Genomic DNA, 26,196 nt, shown 5'->3' with positions numbered 1-26,196 from the left:
GATCACCGGTGATCACCGCGAGATGCATGCCGGTTAGAAATGTGTCCGAGGGTGGGCTGCCTTGCTCTGATGTCATGCCGACGTGTGTCAAAAAAGTCTCACCACGGCGAGGCGGCCTCATCGGATTCTGCAGTCGGGCGCAGTTGCTCTCCACCGACTGCGCTAACCAAAAGCACGATGGGAAACGACTTTGCTGACGACACAGCTTAATGCTCAATGGTTTAAACAACTGTGATGTATTGATCTCTTCCAAAATGTTTGATTTTAAAACTCTAATATCATGATTTTATGTGTATAAATTATATGTGAATATTCCCAAACTCTCTTGACAGTGCAATCTCTCTGTGGGTTACGTGATTGTTGTCATATTTACAAAAATATATAAAAACATGTCTGTAATTAAAATAAAAATGATTGATACACACGCTTTTCGAATGGAAATAAATAACAAGTACTTTGGGTGTATTGTTCATTATGTTTATTTTCAAATAAAAGCAACAGAACTTAAATTACATCCAGTTTATCAGCAACACAGCGCATGAGTGTGTATTCCACGATATCCGCCTCTGATCTCATATGTGTCTGATCCACTATGAGAACAGAGAACTGTCCGTCTTGCCTGCGCTTTTTTCCAAAATGACGCACTTTTTTTACACACGCAGTGAAATTTCTAGAAGCCTTCTCTTGCCATGTGCGATACTCCTCCCCCTTCACGCAACTCACATCATGATGCAACATTAAAGTTCAATAGTCATTGGTGTAATTTACATCCTTACAATACATAATTTTTTTATTATTATTTGAGTGTTGATGATTATATCTAAAAATAAATAGCAACTGAATTTAATAATTTAAATAATTTGGGCTCTGTTGTTAATTGTAACCTTTATTATAGTAATGTGCAAATAAGGGCTCCCTAATAGTTTGCAGCATTAGCATAGATAGATTTATTTATCCTTAAGAAAATTTTAATTATAATTGAATAAATTTAAAGACAGAGACACAGTTGGTTCAGTAAAACATTGTTTAATAAAAAAAGAGAAAAAAATTGTTTTTTCTCACCCTGCTGTACCGGACCCGTACCGAATCCGTACCGAACCGTGACTTCAAAACCGAGGTACGTACCGAACCGTCATTTTTGTGTACCGTTACACCCCTATGTATATATATATGTATATATATATATATATATATATATATATATATATATATATATTACTGGGTTGTACTGCTCAGGAACAGCTTTATAAATAAGTTTTAATTCCTGATTTCTAAATTCATCTGTTTTCGGAAGGCCAAAGTGGTTTTGCTTTTGCATCCAGACACACAGCATCTCTGGTATGAGCAGCTTTATTCCACGCTATCACCTCCGCCGGTTTCAAAACATGTCTCCGTTATATTGTTATTCTGCTTATCCAACACTTTGCAACAACACAACCTTGTTTCTGCAGTGACTTTCAGCATGTTTTCTTATAACAACATCTCACATTTACGTTTTACGTGGCATGAGAAAATCACATACCACATACCATACAACCACGCAAAGTCCAATCAGGGGTGCATTTCCCGTACAACGACGTAGCTCGCTGCTTCACTACCATAGCATGATGCATAGTTGAACAAACCAACTAGCTAGTCATGATTGTTTCCCGAAACCATATTTTCCCAAACCTGTCGTTCAGTCACGTTGGTGAATGATGTCACGCAGGTGGTGGAGTAATAACTTCTTTAAATGAATCTGTTTGAGATTGAATTAATGCTAGATTTTTTGCTATAAAGTACAGATATGGCATCTGAGGACTAATTCTTATTTTTCTTAGTTATTTTTGCTTTATTTCCAGATTCAATCATAGGCTTTTTCTTACATACTAGAGCACATGCGCACTCTTCAAAAACTGTGCTTAAAATCTCTGGACAAACTAAAATATGTAAATGAAATTTGTATGTATTCGTAATAAAAGATATACTTTGTACTTAATGTCAGCTTGCTTATTTTGCTCAAGATAACGATTTATTAAAGCTGCAGTCCGTAACTTTTTTTGGTTAAAAATTATCCAAAATCAATTTTTGAGCAAGTACATAACCAGCCAGTGTTCAAAACTATCTCCTTACCTTAGCTCGATTCACAAAGTTTGTAATATTGTTTTATAATAAGAGCGGTACTGGTGGGTTTCCGCAGGAAATTCGAGCATGCAGCCGTTCGTCTTTGCGTCATTACGTCACGTCTGTAAACAGAAAGGAAGGAGTCCCAGCTAGTAGCTATATCATGTGAGGATGCTGCTTGTAGCGGATCATTTATAGCCTTTTCTCACAGCAGCTGAAATAATTAAACTTATCATTTTGATGGCGGATTGTAATCCAGAAAGGTCCAAATGACAATCATCAGTGACAACTGGAGATTCACCCGTATTCAAAAGCAAAAGACGTCGGACTGCGGAGTGGCTACAGAAATCTACAGATAACGCTAATACACACTAAATACACTTACCCCCGGTTTCACAGACAAGGCTTAAGCTAGTCCTAGACTAAAGTGCATGTTTGAGCTGTTTTAACTGAAAGAAACTTGTACTAACATATCTTAAAATATAAAAAATATTGTTTTGTCTCAAGATGCACACACGTAATGTTATAAAAGCTACTTATATATCCTAATTGAACTAAGACCTAATCCTGGCTTAGGCTAAGCCCTGTCTGTGAAACCGGGCTATAGTCACGCAATGCTGATGTTGTTAACATTAACAATTTGAGAACAAAGTATAACAGTAATAATAATTTGCACGGTTTGGCATGATCCAAGCTAAGCGATCGTTAGATTTAATCTCCATTGGCAGTGCGATTTATTGTAGGCCTAATGCTATTTTCCTCAGTTGGTCAGAACAAAAGTGGCAGATGACATTTTCCAGTGAAAATTCTTATTTTCGTCATACTTCCAAGATGTAGAATCTGTGTTTCTGAAGTACATTTCAAACCACATATGAATGTAGCTCAAAACGGATTTGTAAAAATCGCATTTCATGTGATTTTTGGCCGTTCAGACTTGCTAAATCTTATCGGATTTCAATCGGATATGCAAATCTGATTTGGACTGACAGTCTGAGCATAGCCTATAAGCTTTGTAACTTGCAGATCATATACATGCACAAACAAATACATTACACACTAAATGTATAAAATGCATTTGAATGCATTTTTGAATAAATTAATAAATTACATTTATTATTATTATTATTATCATTATTATTAAATCTATTTAAGTGTCACATCTTTGACCCTTTGGAATGACAAAAGGGTTAGTAAATAATGGCAGAATTTTCAATTTTGTGTTAACTGTTCCTTTCAAAGCACTGATTGACACTGAATGACATTTGCCCAGACACTCTGGGAAAACAATGTTAAAACAAATCTTTGATGGTGAACTTGAGGACACTTTGGTAGTAAAAAGTAATTTCTGTTATCTAAATGATGGTATCCCTTGATCATGTTTAATTTAGGTGCCAGAAAAAAACGTCATGAGTTCATGTGAAGGTTAATGTTTTTTGACATTCTCTCTTTCACTTTACTGAAGAAAAAAAAAAAAAAAAAAAAAAACCTGTGAATAATGTGACTGTGGTTAAAGCCTCTTTCCAAACACTCTGGATTTACAGCTTTGATTAATACAAGGCTAGAACGAGTATTTCATCCCTACTTTTATTGTCAGTGTTAAAATTAAGAACTAATTAAAACCGCAAGAAATCGCCGTCTGATAAATGAATCAATAATCTTAAATTAATAACATATAGAATAAAAAAAAAAAAAAAAAAAACTATTATTGCTTACAGACAAATCATTATTCTTTTAAACACATTAAACTCCATTAATTAGTGTAGAGCCAGACAATTGTTCAAATCACCAATGAGGTCAGTTACTGATGCCATCTGCGACTATACTGAAGACCCAGCAAAACTAATGAGGCCAATAGATTCAGCTGCAATGGATCATAATCAAACCTCTAATTTATGCTCTCAAACACCCTTCAAATACCATCCTCCCTCACCTGCTCATCCATAAGAGAAACACTGAAGAATCATCCAACTAGCTTCATTTAACACCATGGCTAACCTTATAATACATCTTCCATACATCTGTTTTCTTGCCTCAGAGCTCACTTCATGCTAGATGCAACTAATGAGCTGAATTAGTCAATGCAGAAAGGAATCTAAATGGAAGAGCCAGGCTGATCCATCACCGTGATGCATGTTGTGACTAACACCGACAGGCGCTTTGTCCTCATTAATAGCAACTTAGCCCGGGATCCTCTTAGCAAACGGGCTCAGACCCCAAAACAGTTTGCCTGACTGAGATTGTAAATGACTAAATGTGGCAGGACAGAGTTGGAAATGGCCTTTGAATGGAAAACTGCTGCATAGGATTAAGTCGCTGCTTTACTGATGACTGCTTGAGATTTTTTCAAAGGAAACCTTGGGTCATTCATATCTGAAGCACTTCAGTGGTTTAAGCATGGATTTATATTTAAAGGCTGTACTTGCACTTTAAACAAAGCCTGAGCAAATGAGATCAGTGTGGAGTCTATCACGAACGCCACAGGCGCGAGGTTATGCTGCTGATAACTGCGTATTGAATAATGAACTCACCTTCGAGGCTGTAATAATTGTATGCAAGAGGAAGACATTTGCTTGTATGTATCGCCTGCGGTTGTATGCTTGAATCCAACATAAATTCATATTGAACATCATTCCCTGTGTTGGTACCAAAGAGATGAGTTTTAAGTTGCAAAGAAACTGACTTGAGGCTTCCAAACTAGAGACTTTTGCACGATACAGGTCTTTTAAGGAAAATATCTTCTCTGAATATTGCAGTACTGTTTAGTTCAGATGGGAATCGTAAGGAATTTGCCATTTCCAGTTCTGGTTATGATTCCTTAATGGTTGTAATGGTAATGATTCTTTTAGTAGTGTTGCCAATTATTTTCAATGGAAAGTAGCTAAATCCTGCTCAAAAAGTTGTTAAATTTCGTTGGATGATGCAGTGCGGCAACTATTGCCACTTTACATTTGTTTTCTCTCCTAATCCGTGTTCATAAACTGTATTTTAATATAAAATATAGCCGAATGTCCAATAAAGCTATTCTCATTTACGTATTTTTTGTAAGACCAGAAGCGAGTATGACATAGTGACTGGAGTGAAAAGTCACTAATCTAGCGACAAAGTCACAAAATTGGCAACACTGCTTTTGAGGGGCTGTTTACATGACACCATTTTCAACTAAACACGGAAAACTTTTTATGCATTTTGGCCATTAATTTACATGACAATGGCAATTTTGGGGAAATTGCAAGTTTTTGAAAATGAAACTGTTATTTTCTCTGTGTAAACTACAAAAATGTGAATTTGTGAAAATGGTGTCGTCATACGTATTATGTGTTCATTATAAAGGCACGTCGTTTTTCTTTACAAAGTGACCTCGCAACTACATGGCCTGGCATACATAGTACAGAGGGTTTTTTTTCTTATCATTTTTGCAGATCCAAGTAAACTGAGATCGTTTTGACAACGTTGTCGCCTGTATGAGAAAAACGAAAAAAGGAAAAACTTTTCTGTTTTTAGTAAATCGTTGTCATGTAAACATACGCTTAGAAGTAGCAATAAGTGGCCTTTAATATTTATTAAATAACAATACTAAACAAACAAAAAACATTTAATTATTTAATTTTTATAAAATATTATTGACAAAATCATAATGTATATCTTTAACTATCATGTTGTCATATGCACATCCAGTCAGTAACTAACTACTTAAAGGTAGAGAGGGCAGTTTCAGAGAAGCAATAGCAAGCTAGTTTTGAAAGCATGAGATTCCACCCTCCCTTCAGAGCACTCTCGAAAGCCACGCCTCCTTCAAAACACATAAATGCACACAGCAGAGTCTGCAAAGTGTCATAAGATAAGAGACGGTTTCAAATTACCTCATGTCTCGAAGCACATAACATTACAATAATAATGAACATAAACAACTTACAGAACTCTTACTTGTACCACCTGACTGCTGCAGATTCATATTGCCGTTGATAATGTTGACATAGAAAGGCATAAATCCAAGCCTGTGATGTCATAAGCAGAGTGCCCGTAAGTATAAGAGGGTACCCATAATAATGGCATGGCAACTTCCTCTTTCCCCTGCAGGCTACTGCAGCCATAAAGGCAGAGCTTTTACAGAAAACATGGCTAAGCTGTGACAATTCTTTTCTCGCTTGATACAGCTTTCAAGGAATGTCTGCCACCTTGGCATACCACTACTCTGGAGAAATGCAGCCTCAATTCTTACAGAAAAGGCTGTAATGCAAAAATGGCAAACACTTAATTGTACAGATTCTTGTAATGGACTGCAGCTCCCCTGCAGCCGCAGGGGAGCTGCAGCTCTGTTCAATTACCCTAAGCAAATAAGGGGAGTGCTCACACCCTGCCTGTCATTCTTCTCAGAATCCATGTAGACTTACACTACTTTATTCAAAGAATAAGTGCAGATTAACAAGGATATCAGTGCTTTATGAAGGGAGCAAGGGACCCTGCTTTAATTCCCGAAATGGTCAGGGAGGGAACACCTAATTCGGCCCTAAGGCTCGAAAGGGAATCTTGCCAAAGTGTGCCCGCTGTGTTGTTAAACATTCCCTAGCAGCTACCATCACTGATGTTGCTGCTTCTCCAAGGAGGAGTCTCGCACAGGGGAGGCTCAACTCCACAAGAGCCACAAAGCAAACTAAATAGAGGGGATTATGCCCTACCATACTTAATTTGCATTGCATTAACCACAAGTAGGATACCCAAGTAACGGCCCATTATAGCTAGTGCTTAGTCTCTTTCCTAAGCACTAGACCATTGTGAGTGACAGATAATTGAGAGAGACACCCCGAAGGTGAACTTCCTCTACTTATTAGTATTGGGGAGGGAAGTGAATGAAGTAGAGGGTAAATACTGCCCGTCTAGTTCATTCACCTAGAATCAACCCTCTGGCCATCCAAAGGGAAGATATGTCCCTTGTCATTTCTCAGACAGGGAGGCAAACAAGAGAAAGGTAAGCTTCAGTTTGTCAATAACTCTCATCCATATACTCCAACCCCAAGGAGGCCGTAGGGAAGCTATCCCTACTTAAAACGCCAGTACACTGGGGAAGAGCAGCTCAACCCTGACTTAAATAACTTCTCCAGGACCCACTGTAGCTAGCACTTTAACATGGGTCAAATTTGCAAGGCCTATACAACACCCACCTAAAAGGGAGCATATATCCCTACCTAAAGACCCAACAGTTGTTGGGGAGAGCGGTGAATGAAGTAGGGGTAAGTAATTTTCCTACATACTCAATTCACCCTGCATCATCCTAAAGGGGGTACCTTACAAGCCACCATCCACAGGAGAGCATACAATTTTAATTTTAAACCTGAACATAGAGGAAAATATATCTCAACCCTGGGAAACATGATTCAGGGTATCAGAGCGGATCAAGAGAATTGTCAGACACAATCAACCTCGGCCCACAGCCAATAACCCATGCTACTCTCACTTTGGGGGGCATGTGAAGGGGGAAGGATGTCCTCAGACATATGCCCACCCTTCTACCTAAACTAATGTATCTTACCGCCTCAACTCTCTCTGCATCTAATTCCTCAGAATTAGACATTCCCCATTAATCAGTTTCTTTTATTCTCTCTTTTTATTGATTAGAAACCGACATGAATGTATTAGAGCTAGCAGGAGGAATCCTGAAAGGGAAAGGACTTCCCATCAGACTCCTCCCATGCTCTGCCTACAATCCCCGTGATAGATCTCGCTTTGCCGCTATGTCGGCCGAGGGACCCGAACCGCAGGGTGTAGGTGCTCAACTCTCATCCCTCAAGAAAGAGTCAAACATAGATGGAGCTTCTCACCACAACCTCATCACAAAGCATGCATTTAACTCCCCCGAGAGGCTGAAGATGCTGCATTCAAAGCTAGATTCTTATCACTCTATCGACAATCAAGCGAGTCTGCTGCCACGAATGCATCGCTATGAATGCCTTCAACTCCCTCAAGAGCCGAGCACGCTCATGCAAATGCTGGCTACTATCACTCGGGAGAGAATCAAGGAAGAACAAAGCTTTTTACCAGTCTCTTTCAGTCAGTCTCGTGAATGCATCATAATGAGCAACTAGCTTCCTCAAGGAGTCGAACACATTCCACCAGTAGCATTCGTCTTACACACGCATACAAACAAGTGTCTACTGAAGACGAAAATTGATTACACATACTACGTCCTCCTCTTATACTTCCGGGTGCTCCGCTTATGACGGTACAGGATGTCGCCAGCCAATAAAATTGGAGTGTGTTAACATGATGCTTTGCTGATGGCGTTCCCCATAACGTCGATCCAAGACACAGTGTTGAGTTCCACTTCGAAAGGGAACAGAACCGGTCATGTTACATATAACAAATATACATAATAAACTACATTGGAAACATAAGAGTTATTCATTTGAGAAACAGACTATGCTGTTTGTGTGGTATGTTTTTGATTCACTTAAAAAAAAAAAAAAATCAAAAAGTAATTTGTTCCTAAATCAGACATAACTGTTTCTATTGTGTTTTTATGCACTTAAAAGAACCAACTAAAGTTATTCATTCAGGAAAGAGACTAAAGTTTTATTTATTTATTTTTTATTTAAAAAATAAATTGAACTGATTCAGAATAAGGAGTGGTTCTTGGTTCCCCACCTGGCTCCCAACTCTTTTTTGCTGTGGAAGTGTGTGGCCAATTGCTCCTGTATTCCACAGCAACACTTCAATACAATGACCACAGCTGGCATAGCATCCTAAGGTTTAAAGAGACTGACATACAGTCAAAAGTTTTTGAAAGGTAAGAATTTTTAATGTTTTTAAAAGGAGTCTCTTCTGCTCACCAAGGCTTCATTTATTTGACCCAAAATACAGCAAAAACATTAATATAGAGGGAACATTGGGCACAATGATATACTGGGGGCATGGTTTAGCATGAGGGAAAACAAACACATTAACACATTCATATATGGGGAAAATTAAGAAAGATTTCCTAATGAGTGGCCATTCAAGGAAAGAAAAGCGATGCCTGAACGTTGTTCAGTGGTTTTCATTTTTAATTGCTCACTTGCTGACTTCGATAATAGGTAATGAATAAACTATCCATTTTAAAAGTGCACGGTATTAAGATAAAATGTTCTGTTGATTCAAGTAAAACCTCCTAGACTTACATTTGGATAAGTATGGCTTAATGAACAAATTTTGTCAAATAATTCTCTTTTTTGCCCACAGATTAAACACAGAGAAAACTATTACCAAAAGACTTGAGTCCTGGCATGGCCTTTCGACATGGCATTAAGCAAAACTTGAACATGTCTGGTCCTGTTAAGGGACCCCCTACAAGAAAAAAAAAAAAAAAAAAAAAAAAAAAGGGTGTGAAACCAAAATTGGTTTTCTGTCAGAAAGGTCTAAATGTCCAAGTGCTGCAAGGGCAGTTTTGTGAGGCTATTACAGAATTGGACTGACACTGCAGGTCCTTGTCTTCACATTAAGAATTAGGCTCAGTTTCATCTTTATTTATGACTGTACTGAACAGTCAAGTTTATAACATAGCAGATGTTATAGTTAACATTAAGTTAACAATAGTTAGTGCACGATTAGGTTTAAACAAACCTGTCGAAAAGGTCCACTAATGATTTGATGTCAAGTTGATAGTAAAAACACTAATTCAAATTAAACCAAATTAAACCGTGTTTCATTTATACTAATATTTTAGCTGACGCACAAAATGGTAATTGAACCCTTGACTATATAAATGAGAGAAAAAATTCAAATTCTGGCCCAACAAAACACATATTCCTCATGATCAACAAGAACATTGTAAAGGAATTTAGCAAATGTAAGTTCATATATATTTTATTATGTAATAGTTGAGCAGGATTGTATGTATGATGGATATGCTACTAAGCCAGGGTGATATACACTGTTAAAAATACAGTGCACAGCATAAATGAGTACACCCCTCCTGAACAAATACAAAAGATGTATTTTCTTTATGATCACTAATACAGTTCATGGAAAGATGGCAAAACTAAAATGTATTAAACATATACATAAAACTGAGAAATATATGTCATTAATAGCCATAAAATAAGTAAATTAGCCAATTAAGGATTGCAGAAATGAGTACACCCTAGATTTAATTCAACAAATGTATAATATTCTAGCACTTAGTATACCCTCCATAATTTTGAATATACTGCTCTGACCCTTCTTAGCACAGAGTGTACAAGTTCATGACAAATTGTCACATCTGTCCTGTTTAACTCCTGGATGATGAGCTCCTTAAATGCCCCAATCTTTAATGGGGAGTGTTGCTCAACTCATCTCTACAGAATTCCCCACAGGTGCTCAAGAGTGTTAAGATTGAGTGCAATACATGTCCACAGAAGGTTTTTCACCTTGGGAGAATGCATATCCTCATTGTCATGTTGAAAAAAATGCCCAACAATGCAGGGAGTTTGTGTATTAAATTATACAGTGGTGTGGGAATTCATGACAGCATTGATAAAGCACAACTCCCTCACACCTTCAGCACTTATACATCACTATATAAGAGCTTTACTACCGCTGAACTTTACTGTGAGAACCAGGCAATTCTCACTGTACTCCTCCTCTAGCAACACCATAACATTTTGGATGCTGTTAGATCCAAAATGATTGATTTGGTCTCATGAGAGTATTGATTCCATGAATCTATATTTTGTAAATATGGGCTTTGGAAATGGCTAACTGACTTTATTGTGCTTTGGCTACAGTAGGAAGTTCCAGTGAGAACAACAACCATGCATGTAATTTCTGCAGGCATCTTAGGTATTTCTCCTGCTCTATGTCTAGCAAAAAAATCCCTCATTACTAAATGAAAGCTTAAAATGAAGGCCTGATTATTTCAGGGGCCTTGTCACAAGTCCATTGTTTTTGAATTTCTGTGTTACCTTTGCTATATTTTCACACTTAAAACAATGATTTGGTAATCCTCTTGTACCACTGTCCTCTTTTGTGCTAAGAAATAAGTCTCCTGACACTTCCATTGTTGTCAGCATTAAGTCTGAGAATGATTCAGTGGGCTATATAAAACTTTTAATTGTCAAGAAATTACTTATCTTAAAATGTTTTGGTTCAACATACTTACCTGTTGATCAAACATTGCCTTAAACTTACACCAGCAATTTTTTATTTTGTTTTATTTAGTAACTTTTAGGAGGGTGTACTCATTTTTGCTACACAACATTTTATCACCTTGATAATAAAATCTTATTTTCCTGAATAATTTTGACATGCTTCTTTGGTAATTGATTAAGCAGACTTGCTGGAACATTATATCTCTAAAGAACCCTAACATGTCTTCTAAGTAATTGAGTAATTGCTGACTTTCAGAAGTTTCAGAGGGGGTGTACTCATTTATGCTGTGCGCTTTAAATGTAATTTTACAGGTAATGGTCTGTATTTTTTTTTTACAGAATTTTCCTGCTTTTTCATTATACAATAAAATACCTGTTGTTTTACAGATATTTGCTGTAATTTAAATTTCCACTATTAAATTTACATAGAATTACTTGTATTTTGGTATTACATTAAATTTCTGATTTTTAATTTAGGGAAATTTCTGTATTTTTTACAAAATAATGTGTAATTTTACATAAAATGTTGATTAATATTTTACAGATTTTTATGTAAAAATAGAAAAAAAGGAAAAGAACATTGTAAAAAATGATATTTTTCTTACAAAAACTCTTCGCTTCGCTTCAGAAGGCCTTTGTTAACCCCCTAGAGCTGCATGGGTTACTTTTATTATGGATGTATCCATTTTCATTTTATTTTGGCTTCAAAATGTGCACCTTCTATATATTAGTATATACCTTCTTAGTTTGTGGAAAAGCTTCTTGTGATGAGCTTTGATTCATCATGTGACTTTCTTTTCTTTTTACTGTAAATTTCTGGCAACTACAACTGCCATTTTTTTTTTAACCCTCTATGGTGCCTCGTATTTTATAAATGATGCAAAGAAAATCACATTTAAAATACAATAATAATATTCAACCCCCCAAAAATGGCATTTTAGTATTATCATATGACATCCCCTTCAGCCAAAAAAATTAAAATCTATGTGCCAAGTGCTTGACATTTTTGGCAACAAGGACCTGAAGGAGACATGAGCACATGTTCGGTCACATGCTGTCAAGGCTCCATTGTGCGTTCATTTTAGACTAAGAAATACATAAAAATACAATAAAAAAAAATTAAAAAAATCATTTTACATCCAAATGTGTTTTCTAAAATCTTTGGCCGTTTAAATGCACATTTTGTAAATTAAATTACTCAAATTCCAAAAAATCTGTGTTATGCATAAGTGACAAAGTCCTATTAGTTTTATAGAACACAGAGAGGAAAAGCTGTACCTTTCCAGAAAATATTGATGACAGTGAAGGCAGTGCATCAGAAAATAAGGTCATAGTAAGAAAGAAAGAAGTTGAGGATCAAGGAGAATAGAAGCAGTCAGGGCCGTCGTACCGGTTGCACTGGGCCCCATGTTTGAGGGGGCCCCGTGGTGAACAGAGTGAGTGCGATCCGGTCCATTCACGATCCGGAATGTGACCGCGAACTGACTGCGGGGGGGGCTCCACTTCCGCTACTTCGCACTGGACCCTGCCCCATGCTTGGGATGGCACTGGTAGCAGTGGTAGTGATGGCAGAGATGAACAATATAAGTCATAGATTGTGGACGTCAGGTATTTGGATACACTATTGGATACACTATATGCAAGATGTGATCCATACTTCAACCAGAGGTCAGGAAAGATGCCACTGTCTACTGGCCTCACTGCACTGATGCTGCAAAAATGATGACTGAACAGGTCAAGATCGAGTTACGTGTGGAAATTGTGGGCTACACTAAAAAAGAAGAGTCTTGTTGGTTTTCACTCGTGCTACAATCATTGATTTGGAATTCCAAGAAAGAAACAATGTTAAAGACTGTTTTAATTTTTTTTTTAAAACATTAAGACATGGTTTCACTATTTTCCAGGCAGTGAAGTTGCATCTGAATTTGTGTCAAGTTTTTGACATTTTCACATGAGTTCCAAATAGTAACACAAGTAGCACAAGCTGAAATGGAATGTTAATAAAGCTTTTTAATGTTTTTTGAAACACTAAGACCTTTTCACTACTTTTCAGATAGTGAAAATGCATTTGAATGTGTGTGCATATTGCCAAATTTGCCAAAAATTATTTACCCTAATAGGACATTAGCTGTGTTTCATTCTGAAGGCTGTGTCCTCCGGAGGTCGCATTCAAAGGTTGCATACGTCATTGAGGCTGTATCATTTCAGAAAAGTAAGTAGGACACTCTGAATGCGACCTTCGAGTGCGCCCTTCTTTCACAGGAATTCGGAGGATGCATGAGGTGTATCCTTCGCTGCTGCAGATAGCCCACAATTCTTTGCGTCCTAGGAAGGACATCTCGTTTAGTTCTGGTTAAGGACACTCCGTATACCGCATCCTTCACAGTCAAAAAGGTCAAAGGTCAAATGAAAAAAAAAAATTGGGGGAAAATGATTTTAGCCATAAATATAGGTAAAATATAAAGTTATTATTTTTTTCTAACTGTGATTTCATAATTCGTCCCATAGAGGATTAAAGTGTGTGTTTTAGAGGTGTATGACTGTATTCTAACAATTATGTCATCTAACAATTATGTTATGTTAATGTATGTTAAAAGTAAAAGATTTTATGGAATTATAAGGAGATTTTGTGTTTTTACAGTAATAAACAGTAATTATATGCGTTCACAGCTTTTATAAGCTGTACGAACTGAACAGATCAATTGTCTGTGCAATATGACTGTGACTGACCCTTATGAAAAAGAAGCTTATTCAAGCTAGTAGTATACTTATTTTAAACAAAAAATAAGAAAGTATACTTTCAGTCTACTTTTTTTTATATTTCTCAGAAATATACTTTATGTACTTCTCAGAAATATACTTAAAGGCACAATATGTAAGATTTTTGCAGTAAAATATCCAAAAAATCACTAGGCCAGTGTTATATATTTTGTTCAGTTGAGTACTTACAATATCCCAAATGTTTCCAGCTATTTGTAAATCGTGAGAAAATCACGATTTTAACCAAGGATACAGGGACGTGTCCGGAATTCGCCTGTCAATGGCATCATATCTGCGTTACCCTTGGTTTCCGGTTTTATTTTGTAGAAACCATGGAAACACTAAAGACGCTTTAATATATTACATGTTTTATTAGGCAAGGGAACAACTGTTTGGTTACATTTATAGACAGAAAACAAATTATCAGTATATAGATCAACACGTTTAGTCTTGTTTAAATCTAGTTTTCTTGATTTTCCAAGAGTACCATGTTTTTACCATGCCTCAGAAAAAAACACTATTTTGTGAAGTAGCTAACATAGCATAATCAGATTCAGCTTTATTTTTAGTAACAGTAATACAGAATTTTCTCCATCATACAATATGTTTTAAAATTAACTGCATGCCATTTATCAACACAAGCCACCCAGCATTTATTAATGATATTCTAAAATCGATCTAGCTTACTGCAGTGTACAACAAGTGTCTCACAGCAGCCGCCGAGCGAACGCACAGAGTAACATTATAACATCATTTTCAACAGTCAGATGTATCTAATATGATAGAGAGCGCTGCGTTACCTCATACGCTTGACCAGAAGAAGCGGAAGTGGCGACTGTGGCATAATAAAAGTTTCGCTGTTTGCGAGGTGTGTGTCCCGTTCGTCTCTCAATAGCAATCGTTCCAGCGGCCTCGTTCAGCTCCAACATCACTCGGCCCTGGTCTGCTTCATATACAGTAACGTTAATAAGCGCATCCATGAACATGATTTCTGCCCAAGCCATGTCCTGATTCTTTTCCACCAGCTGTGAGGTGAAGACGACATCTCCCAAGATTCCGCGCTCAAACTTGGCATCATCAAGCTACGCCTTTGTTTTGAATAGGCGACCTCTAGTGGCGAAATCCTACATATTGTAGCTTTAAAATTGCACTCAAGTATACTTGACTTATAATGGCAGAAAATTATATTTGGCCTATACTTTACTCAGTCTTTTGCTCAAGATATACTTAAAAGTATAGTTAAGTATTCCAAGTATACTTGGCTTTGTGTTTAATCTTTCGATTGAGTAGCCTATTTAAATGCACTTTTTTTTCTTTCTTTTTTTTTTAACATAGTTTTACATACAGTCTCATAAACTTACATTGTTTAAAAATATTGATTTATAAAGAAAACATATATGTTCCTAATTCTGAGTGTCTGAATTTTTGTGTAGGCTAGTCTACTGGTAGTGTACATACTCTTTCCCCGCCATTGACTAAATTTTCCAGCTATCCATGTTTCACTGTTATACGGTAGGGGGCGCTGTTACGCATCTTCTGAAAGAGTACAGAATCTCTGGATCAAAACACAGGAGAAGAAGAAGCTGAAACAAGTGATAGAAGATTGCTCACGCAAATATAAAATAATGATGAACCCATGAAGAGGAAACAACTGTGAAGCTTTGGGGGTGTTAATGGACTCAATCTACTCCATCTGTGTTTTGAAATCTGCATCATCGTTCTGAATCTAATCCAGGTGTAGTCTTTGACAAAAATGCAGTTTTCTCAATTTTTTGTTTAAAATGTTGCCTTTCTTTATGAAACTTACGCACATTCAAGTGTTGATAAGCTATAATAAAATGTTTATTAAATTAGTTAAAGTGCATTTAAAGGTATATTTCAAGTATAAAAATTAATACCTAAATTGGAACATAGTAGTATACTGAAAGTGCAAAAATAATGTATAAATAGTAAACTATAAGCATTATGTTAAAGAAAACTTGTAAATTTACAGTATAAACTACCAAACTAGTAGTAGTCACTAGTAAGACACATCAAAGTGTACTTTCTGAAGTACACTTCAAAGTGTACTTTCATAAACTAAAAAATGTACTACTAGTATTAAAATAGTAAACTACTAGTATACCTATAAGTTCACTTGTAGTACAGATGCAGTACAAATGAGAAACGTAGTTCTGAACTAGTTGTGCAATTAAAGTTGACTAGTTTTACACTTAAACATATACTTTTATATACTAAAAGTGGGCCAATTTAGTCCCAAGCAGTATTGAAATAGTACACTTACAAGTTTACTACTAGTACACATTGATATTAGTATACTTACTACATAAAGTATACTTAAAAATATACTTGAACATTACTTAAGTATACTTCCTAAGATGAACTTGAAGTATACTTCTTTTTTGTAAGGGGAAGCCCAATTGTTTAATTTCGCATGAGTGATGTGTGGATCACAGTAGGTGCATTCACCAGCATGCCCCAAAAGTGTTGAGATTTGCATGAGCCGTTCCTATGCGACGCTGATGGTAAAATTTTCAACCCATTTGAATTCTATTGAGAATACAGTAAAATGCTACGAAGAAAGTCGAACATGACCTGAAACAGCCACTAAAATGACTGATGAAAAGAGGGGAAAACATCCTGCAAGCTTTTTAAACTCATGATGACCACATTTACTAGAATTTATCACATTCTATTGTATTTATTGTGGCAAATTTTGACTAGTTGTAGAATTTATAATAGATAATATGTTAAGGGAATAGATTTTTCACTAAAGATTTATATTACAACAGTTGCATGTTGTAGCTATAGTTTCTAACTGTGTTGCTTTTTTTCATAACAAATGCTATAGATAAAAAAAGAAAGGAAAAAAATGGTAATGAGAAGCCATCAGTGGTCTTACCTGTAATTATGTTCAAACCAAAACTACACCCTTTCAACCGAGGGAGACAACCAGTCCCCCCATAACCCTGCCCCTTTTGGTGAGTACCTGCACTTTATTTTTTCCCACTTCAAGCACTGAATACAATTGTTCAATACGTGTAGTATTATATTTTTTGTCCCGTTCATTGTCATGGTTATCACTGTCAATCATAGCATTTTCAAATTCAATCCCACATTTAAATATGTTTGGCAATCCAAAAACTTTTCAGTGTGTAGCTATTAGTATGAGAAATACAAATTTTATTCAAATAGCGAATGGCTTATAACAGAAAGCGAGCAAAAAGCACTTGAAAACAAGCACCTATTAGCTGTGATGGTCGTGAGATGAAAAAGGAGTGTGAAATTGGCTTAGTGTCTAAAAGCAAAACTTTTAACATTATCGCGATATACACAATATTTTCTAATTTTATATCATCAGCAAAAATATTACAATAATATCGCTAATATTTGACGTATTGTCTAGCCCTATATGCTACATTGAAGCATAAATGATTTTTGCATTTATTTACCCCTGATTGAGTGCCATCACAATTCAAACCCTGGTTGGTTCCAAGGGGGTCGTACCTTAATGGCAGTGGAGGCGATCTGGAGGTGATGGAGCTTCCGAAGCGTGCTGTCTCTGTCGATGAAATAGGATGCAGCCAGTTGGTGGAGGGCTTCAAGGGTCAGCGAACCAGCTGTACCGTTGGAGGCACCGCCATTCTGCTGACCTCTGCTAAGCTTGCTTTTGTCCACGAAAATGGTCAAGGACTCCTCACCTGATCAAAAAGCCAGACAAAAATGATCATCTCAGCTGGAGAAGCTAATCAACCCTAATCATCTACAGCATGAGCTCGCCCCGTCTCGGCTCGTCGGGGGCCCACAAAGCCATGGAGCTCTTCCCCATCTGATGCGTCAGCTCTCATTACACGCATGGTACAGATGAGAGTATCCTTCATCTCTGAATAAGGGGGATCCAGCGAAAATCAATTGACTCAGCTGGTGGGTTTGTTTGGATAGAATAAGAAAAAATGGTGGAGTCAAAAGGTGTCCTGTGGAGCATTAGCCAGACCTTCAAATGATCCCCACTTTCAGCCTCAGTCACGGTATAAAAGCAGTTTATTTATGGAGAGAGATATTGACGAATGAGAATGTCTCTTTTGAAGAGGTGTACTGTAAACAATCTCTCAGTAGGCAAGGTATAAAAGACTATGCAGAACCAAAGCAGTATATCTACAAATGAAGATGAAGAGAGCTGAACACCAGCTAAACAAACAGGGATGTACCTGTCCACACTCTTCATCTTGCCTTTGAAAACCAACAATGCATAATCCATTTTAGTTCTGTAATAACATTTTTTATCTATCAGAATACAAAGCATTCAAAGAAAAAAGTTGGAAGGGACTTAATGGTATCTATGGGGAACTGATTAAACAGTGAAAAGTGGGAAATACTCCACTAGCACTTTTGAGGGGCCTTTTTGATGTGCAGCAAGGTCAAGTTACTCAAGAGCATCTTAATGTACGCCAAGGGTAATTTTTTTGGTCAGACCTATGGTTCCATGCACACCTGGAATTAACATGCATTTTCTGTTATTGAATCATAATCAGCACACTTAACCATATCCAAAAGCCAGATGAAAGACAGATTGGGATTGGGTCACTGTGAACGCATTTGGAGATTGTCTGTAATGGATTCATTTATTGTAAATGAAGGTGTAAATGCAAATGCATTTTCTTTATCCGCATGCAGAGATGAAAGTGACGAGGTCAGGCTGAAAAAATCATTTTCATATTCAAGCACTGAGGTCTTTTGCTCTCACTTAATTTAATCAACAATTTGCCGTTATTTATTGAATCATTTCACTGAATTACACTTTGAGTCTCCTTTTTCTTCACTTCTAATCCCTAAGGTCTAACTTACTGAGAGGTTTTGCAAAAAAAGAAAAAATTATACTGTTTGTCAATTTGTTTAAAATTTATTAAACAAGTCTAAAAAACAAGTCTGAAAATAGATACAGTGAGAAACATGTTATTGCCAGTCTAAAAAATTATGAAAACGATACAGTGAGAAACATGTTATTGCCTGGTGTAAAGGAAGCCTATTGCTGTAACTTCTATTACTTTGCAATAAAATGTATTGTGTTGCCTATTTTAGAATGACTGAATTACCTACAACAGTGGCCTAAAACAATTCCTAAATAGCTATTTGGCTATTGGTTAGCATTAACTAATGGCCGACATGGCTTAGGTCAGAAGTTCTCAACCTCCAACTGTCCAACCCAATATTTAAAGGCCCCCTAGATACTAAAAGATTAACTATAATAACAAAAATTAACTTTAATATATTATTAACAGAATATCGGAGTGTCAATATAATATAAATTTATATACCACAATTTTTTTTTTTGTGATTCTAGAAGGTGCAAGAAATATATATATATATATATATATATATATATATATATATGTCGGTCCAAACCCGTAAGACTTCCCATCATCTTCGGAACACAAATTAAGATATTTTTAATAAAATCTGAGCGATTTCTGTCCCTCCATTGACAGTTATACAACTACCAATTGGATGCTTCAAAAAATTCATAAAGAGATTGTAAAAATAATACATATGAATTGAGCGGTTTAGTCCAAATTCGCTTTATACGCTGAACATAGATAAAATAGACAGAATAAAAGCCTAAATTCAATCTGTTCATCATATAAAGTGATAGAGTCTCTTCAGAAAATTTGGTCTAAACCACTCAATTCATATGGATTAATTTAGCTGTCAATAGAGAGTACAGAACTGGCTCTGATTTTATTAAAAAATATCTTCATTTGTTCCGAAAATGAACGAAAGTCTTTCGGGTTTGGAACAACACAAGGGTGAGTAAATGACAGAATTTACATTTTTGGGTGAACCATCCCATTAAGTTAATCCAGGAACTATGAATTATGAGTTTCATATTTATTAGATAACACTAACCCCAGTGTTCAATAATGCATAATGTCACGCCAACCTCTACTGAGACTATATAAAGATGTCCTTGCAAACTCAAGCACAAGACAGGAATGAAAATCTATTTTGCAGGGATAATAACTAGCTCAAACATAATAGAGTTTTCTTACCTCCCAGAGTGGCAGAGAGCAGGAAATGAGTTCCGTATTTCTTAATGATGGTGTCAGTAATTTTCTGCAGGCTTGGCCTTCTCCCCAGAAGCCTGATGTTATGGATAAAGTCGGGGTCAAAGGGCACGGCCACCCCATTGCCTTCTTGTCTCTCCGCAGCAAGGCTGTTGACCTTCCATCGGCCAAACTCCCTGTGAGTTCATAATCATTTATGTGAGATGTCATATGAGCTGATACCGTAGCACAAGTAATCAGCACATCCCTCACATTAGACATTACAGTCACATTCATGTCGCCCTCTCACATGTCGGCTTAATCTGGCTCTTCTCCACATCTGTTTGTTTGTTCTATTCCTATTCCAAAAAGCTCTTTTGGGCTTAACAGTGAAGCCATGACGGTAGGTGGTATTTCATTGTTTAGGGCTTGAAGAGCCTCTGTGGGGAGCCAGGTGCACAATCTGAACACATTTTCACAAAGCACTAAGGATGTAATCCCCTAAAATCCTCCTTTAAACTCTGTTTGGTGCCTCTGCATTTCGAATTGTGCATATTAGTACCTTGAACAATCCTTCTTGTTGTTCAAGGTAAAGCTGTACTTGTAAACCTCAGTTTAACTGCTCTAACCAAATGCCAAGGCAGCACAGTGTGTTATAATGTTGGTTAATTTCCTTTCAGAACCATTATCTGATTACGCCCTCACACGGGATAACAGCAATCGCTTCCTCGACTAAAGGAAGTAAACTAAAATGCACACTGTACACCCACCAAACTATGAAATAGGTGTTGTGGATGGAGAACTGAATCTACTTTCTTTCCTTTTAAATATGCTGGCATCTATTATTACGCAGCGAGAGCTTTGTTTCAAAGTTTAGTCATCCAATATTCTATTCTAATCCAGTCTGACAGAATTTGTAGCATTCCCTAAAGCTAACGCTTAGATGGTAGATCTTCAAACAAAGCATCCCACTAGTTTCTCCCTAAAAGATTTAGCAAAATTTGAGAGAAATTGTTCAACTTTTCTCTTTTTGGAAGAATTTCTAAAATGTCTTTGTATGTGGAAATGAAACACTCATTTAGAGCATCGCATTCCAACTTCATAACATTCAATCTGTAAAAGATACTGTAAATAATTGCCTTATGGGAACCTTGCCTTATGTTTACATGTAGTTTAATATAATTATGCAAGGGGTCAAGTTTTGTCTCTGTTAGCAGAGTTCAATTTGCCCCCACTGGTAGATAAGCTAAATGCTATTCAAAGTAGGGAGATTTTATATTGTAAACGCATTCACATGTAGACTTAATTTATATTTAAATAAAATAGTAATTTCAAGCACTTCAGCATTAGAAAAATCAAAAAGGTTTTAATGGATTTAGAAACATGATTTTTTGTATGAACTTAGCCTATATGCATTTTGACTGGTTGTACATATAGGCGAAGTTGGAATGTGAATGTATGTAAATATATTTAATTTTCGCACATTCACATTCCAACTTTGACCTATAGATCAAAAGGTATAATATTATGAGCAACATTCAGCAAGGATGCAATAAATTGATGAAACATGACACTAAAGACGTAACAAAATGTTTCTATTTCCTATAAACACTGTTTCCTATAAAGAATACTGAAAATGCAAATTTGGTTCCCACAAAAATATTAAGCAGCACAACTGTTTTCAACATTGATCATAATCAGAAATATTTATTAAACAGCAAATCGTCATATTAAAATGATTTCTGAAGGATCATGTGACACTGAAGACTGGAGTAATGATGCTGAAAATTCAGCTTTGCATCACAGGAATAAATTACATTTTAAAAAATATTCAATACAGTTATATTACATTATAGTGATATTTCACAATATTGCTGTTTTTACTGTATTTTTGATCAAATAAATGCAGCCTTGGTGAGCATGAGAGACTTCTTTCAAAAACATTTAAAGACCCCCTGTGGTGAAAATCAAGTTTTTAATGTTGTTCATATGTCTATCTGGTGTTTTTAACATGCTTTAAGACAAACCGTGCGCAAATTCATAAGTCAACACCACTGCTGAGTATTTTCTCTTTAAAACTGCAGTAAACCAAAGACAGTCTCAAACCCACGGTTTGAAATCACTGGTGTTTCAGACGTCAGAAACTACCTTGTAACCTATCATGTCAATGTGCCGGCAGGCTTGAGCATATCATTAACTGACCGCGCAAGGGAGTCTCAAAAGAAGGTTATCCTGGTATATTTTTCTGTTGATATAAAAAATCAGGTAGATTTAGCAAGATAGCAGGTGTATGATGCATATTACGATGTTATGATGAACTATATGCCTTTCTCCACTGACGTTCTTAATAGTTCAAAGCGTTTCTAATGATACTGATTGTTAAAAGGCAGCTGTCTGACTCATGATTATGAACATGGTTTGTGTAACATTAGCATCACATTATTAGCTGTTTGATAACATAGTCAAGCAAAATCCTAATCATATTAATTAGTTATGTGTCCGACGTTGTAAAAAGTGATACCATTGTGCAGCGTTTAACTTGATCGAGTGGATCTCGTCTGAGCTCGTGCGAGTGAGTGGGGGCGGGGCTAATTAGCATATTCATAGATTCATGTATATTAAATGAGGCAAGGGTGTAGAGTTACATTCAAGCTATTTTAAGGCGTTAAGAATTTTTTTCACAGGAAAACATTTTTAAATATGTAATTTTGATGATCAAAGATGAGTTTAAGGGATAAAATTATTGACTACAGGGGGACTTTAAAAAACCTTACTAACCCCAACGTTTTGAACAGTATATTAATCTGTGTAGGTATATGCACAAGTCTTTCATGCATCTCGTACTGTATAGTAAAGGATCATTTAATATCAGTGTGTCAAATAACAGCAAATTAGATTTGTATTCAGTATTGCCATATGGGAAAATATCTCATGATTTATATACAAATGAAGTTACTGTTATCCAAGCAGTGAACAAATTGCATAGCAAGCAAAAAACCATGGCTCTTCTTCTCAGGTTCCGCTAGACCACACCATTAGATCAATATTTATTATTTTCTCTCATCCTATTTCCCGCATTCCCTATCTCCATTACAAGGTTATTAGTCTCCACACCGAGAGAAAAAAAAAAAAAACACACGCAAGAGGTTCCCCTACCTTAGTTGAAGAAATCTCTCTTTGGAGATTAGCAATTAAACCACAGCCCTCTGTACTAGTGACAGAGTTTAAAACTCATGGGAACCAATCCAATCACTCACATGAAGAGCCCTATCCAGAGAACAATCATGAAGGGAATGGAGGATGTCATTATCACCAATCAGCCCAATGAGGGATGGTGTAAGTATCAGATGAGGTGCCTGATGAGCACTAGCACTGAACACCTAAGCCACTGATCACCACCGACAAACCAGAGAGGGCAATATGCTCCTTCACTGGAGAGCTCTCTGAGAGCCTGTGGTGCAGACCCGAGGGCAACATGTAATCAAAAGCCACAAGCTATTTTGTAATCAGAAGCAGAAACCAGAGGAGCAAATGAAGATGAGATGAAGAGGAAAATGATGCTAATAATAATCTAGAGTTCTGCTGCAAGGCTTCGTGAAAGCTGTGGAGGTGTATTTATGCATTATTACTTATTGTTTGGAGAAGGTGTTTTTTAGTGATTTCTGAGCGCTATGCTGAGTTTATGGCACCTGACATCTTTTCAGTAGGGATGTTATATATAATTTTATTATGATTTGTTTGGTTATTATGTCTGAATTTAGTTTAATGTCTGAGCCCATGGGAACAAATACATTAGCAAACATTATGAACGGTGTCACACAACCACTTGACAAACTGTGTAATAATTTACGTTGCCTTTTTTGTGTCACGAGAGAAAAAAAATGGCAAGCTATAATCCGATTGGTTGCATGGCTTTACAGTTTCCAGGGGTTGGGTGCACAGAAAGTCAAAAGCAAATGAAATAGACATATTTGAGCAGACTTGTACATTCCACTTTTTTTCTGTTATATCTGTAAAATAATTAGCATGTATTAGAATTTATGATTGTAAAGTACCTCTGAACAACTTGTAAAAAGGTGACTTGTGGTTGGTTGTTTTACATGTCAATCAGACAGTTCTTGTTTGAGTGGGCAGTTTTTGGCCAGAATATCCTGCGTGGTTTGGTGTGGGGGGAAAGCAAATCCTATTTGCTTAACCATGAATTAAGAGAAATATATAATAGATTTAGTATTTTTAGAAAGAAAAACACTCCACTGAAAATGCATACAGTATGCACAGACATTCAAGTTCAGATGTCATTTCATCAAAATAACACACTTTCATAAGGAAACATCACTCTAGCCATTTTTATCCTACGATACCAAAATGTCACTCTGGTACTTTAAAATGTGCAAATTAAATGAATGAAAATTATGTAATTTACTAGGCAACACTTTACAATAAGGTTAACATTAGTTAACTTTGATATTTGAAACTTTGCCGACCTTTTACATTCACAAACAGCTATATTACACACTGCAAAGGTAATACTATATATGAAAAAGCACAATAGATGGGGATTGTAAACATTCAAAAGTGTAAGGAAGGGTAATGACAGTTTTGACGTCAGAGACATCAAATTCATTGGCTCTCGCTTACCTTGTGACCGATTGCAACATGCCAATGTGTGTATCTTTTTGTCTGTGGTGATGGATGGGATGATTTTCAATGAAAAACAACTTAAATTTTGCTCTGTTCTTCACACAAAGTTATTGTATGAATTCACAACACTTGAAATTTCACTGGCAAAGAATAAATATTACAAACGAACTAAAGTTCTCAACGTTCATTAATTATTTATAGAACTATAAATAAAAGCAATAACAAATATGAAGATAATATGATCTTATATGATAACAAATCTTTTTAGTGAACAGAATCAAAAGATTCGAGTCACTAGGTTACCTGTAGCCTCGAGTTTAAGGCAAATCAGTCATTCTGATATTTAGTAGAAGCACTCTAGCCCGGGTTAAATAGACACTAAAAAGAGTTTAAAGGGCAAACCTTACGAGGTTAGAATCTGACCCAAGCCTCATGCACTTCGGCGACAGTTCACATAACCAATTACAAGAGTAATCTCAGAAATCATGCTTTCACATTATTGTTTTTCAGACCTGTCGTACCTGTATATTTTGTATCTGGTTGTGAAGCCGTGTTGGTATCGCTCGGTGAACTCAATGAATTCCTGAGAGCGGTGGAAAGGACCTTTATCGGACAGCAGCCATCCTAACGGCTCCGCGGAGCCCACATACACAGCCAGAGAGACGAGCACACAACCCCAGCGGAGACAGATCACCATCCCCTCCCATAAGAGCATCAGGTCAGGCGGTCTAGGACCAACACTCCGAGCCCACATCCTTCAGCCATACATGATTCCTCCTCTCAAATCCCCTTTGTGTCCTGCAACTCAGAATAATAGATGTTTTCAAACGACGCTCTCAAGTTAACATCACCATCACACAGATTTCGGAAAGAGGGGCACTACCTGACATGAGTTACACTTCGGGTATCCGAGACACAGACGAAATTATAAAAGATCCTCCGATCAGCTGTTCGAAATGGAGAGCGATCCCTTCGGAAGAGGTCTAAATTATCACGATAAATTGTTTTCTCATATCAGGTGAAAGCAGGTGAGAGCGCATTCACAAATCCACGCTCGCGCGCAATGGAAGAAGTTGACGCACGTCTGACAGAGCTAGAGAAAAACGCTCTACTGGAACGGCTTTTCGGGGGAATGAAAAGTGAAAATTCTTTAGATTCCTCTGTTCTCTCGGGGGTAGCAGGTTGGATGTTCTCTCTCGAATCAGCTGTGAAATGGAATGGAGCATGAATGCTGGTTTCCCCACGAGTGCATCTCCTGCCTTAACACTTTCACAGTGAGCAATACATATAAAGCATAACTCTTGTGCCCCCACCCTTTCTCTATTTCTCTCTCCCTGTATGCCCCTCCTTCTGCGCATTCACTTCTTTTTGTTAAAGAATGTGCCTTGAAAAAAAGTAGCCTACCTTGATGTGGTTATATTTTCTCCAAGTTACAGAACTTAAAAAGGTAAGTCACTTGCTTTGGCTAATGGGGTTGATTGTACCAGGTGTAACATTAGCCTTCATGTTCTGTTTGGGGTTTGAGAGGCATCAGCTGTTTAAATAGTTAA

The 26,196-nt window shown here is 36.7% G+C and overlaps 1 protein-coding gene across 6 annotated transcripts in view; it reads right to left on the bottom strand.

Annotated features, from left to right (window-relative positions):
* brinp3b (bone morphogenetic protein/retinoic acid inducible neural-specific 3b) overlaps positions 1-25,941 on the bottom strand; it is a 40,790-nt gene extending 14,849 nt beyond the window's left edge. For 3 of the 6 annotated variants that reach the window (XR_007927252.1, XM_051878127.1, XM_051878135.1), the window contains exons 1-4: positions 25,530-25,940; positions 25,168-25,444; positions 20,012-20,202; positions 17,472-17,665 (exon numbers count right to left, since the gene is read on the bottom strand). Coding sequence is in view for 5 of the 6 variants with exons in the window: in XM_051878127.1 (XP_051734087.1) it covers positions 17,472-17,665; positions 20,012-20,202; positions 25,168-25,400 (618 nt within the window). In the remaining variant the exon portion in view is untranslated. Of the gene's footprint in view, positions 1-14,315; positions 15,520-17,471; positions 17,666-20,011; positions 20,203-25,167; positions 25,445-25,529 lie in introns of those variants that run through there. The other 3 variants (XM_051878147.1, XM_051878119.1, XM_051878109.1) reach the window with 3 other exon arrangements.
* Positions 25,942-26,196: the final 255 nt, after the last annotated feature.

Source organism: Ctenopharyngodon idella, chromosome 2 (genome assembly GCF_019924925.1).
Source record: "Ctenopharyngodon idella isolate HZGC_01 chromosome 2, HZGC01, whole genome shotgun sequence".
Lineage (NCBI taxonomy): Eukaryota > Metazoa > Chordata > Actinopteri > Cypriniformes > Xenocyprididae > Ctenopharyngodon > Ctenopharyngodon idella.
This window is presented reverse-complemented; position numbering and strand designations above follow the sequence as displayed.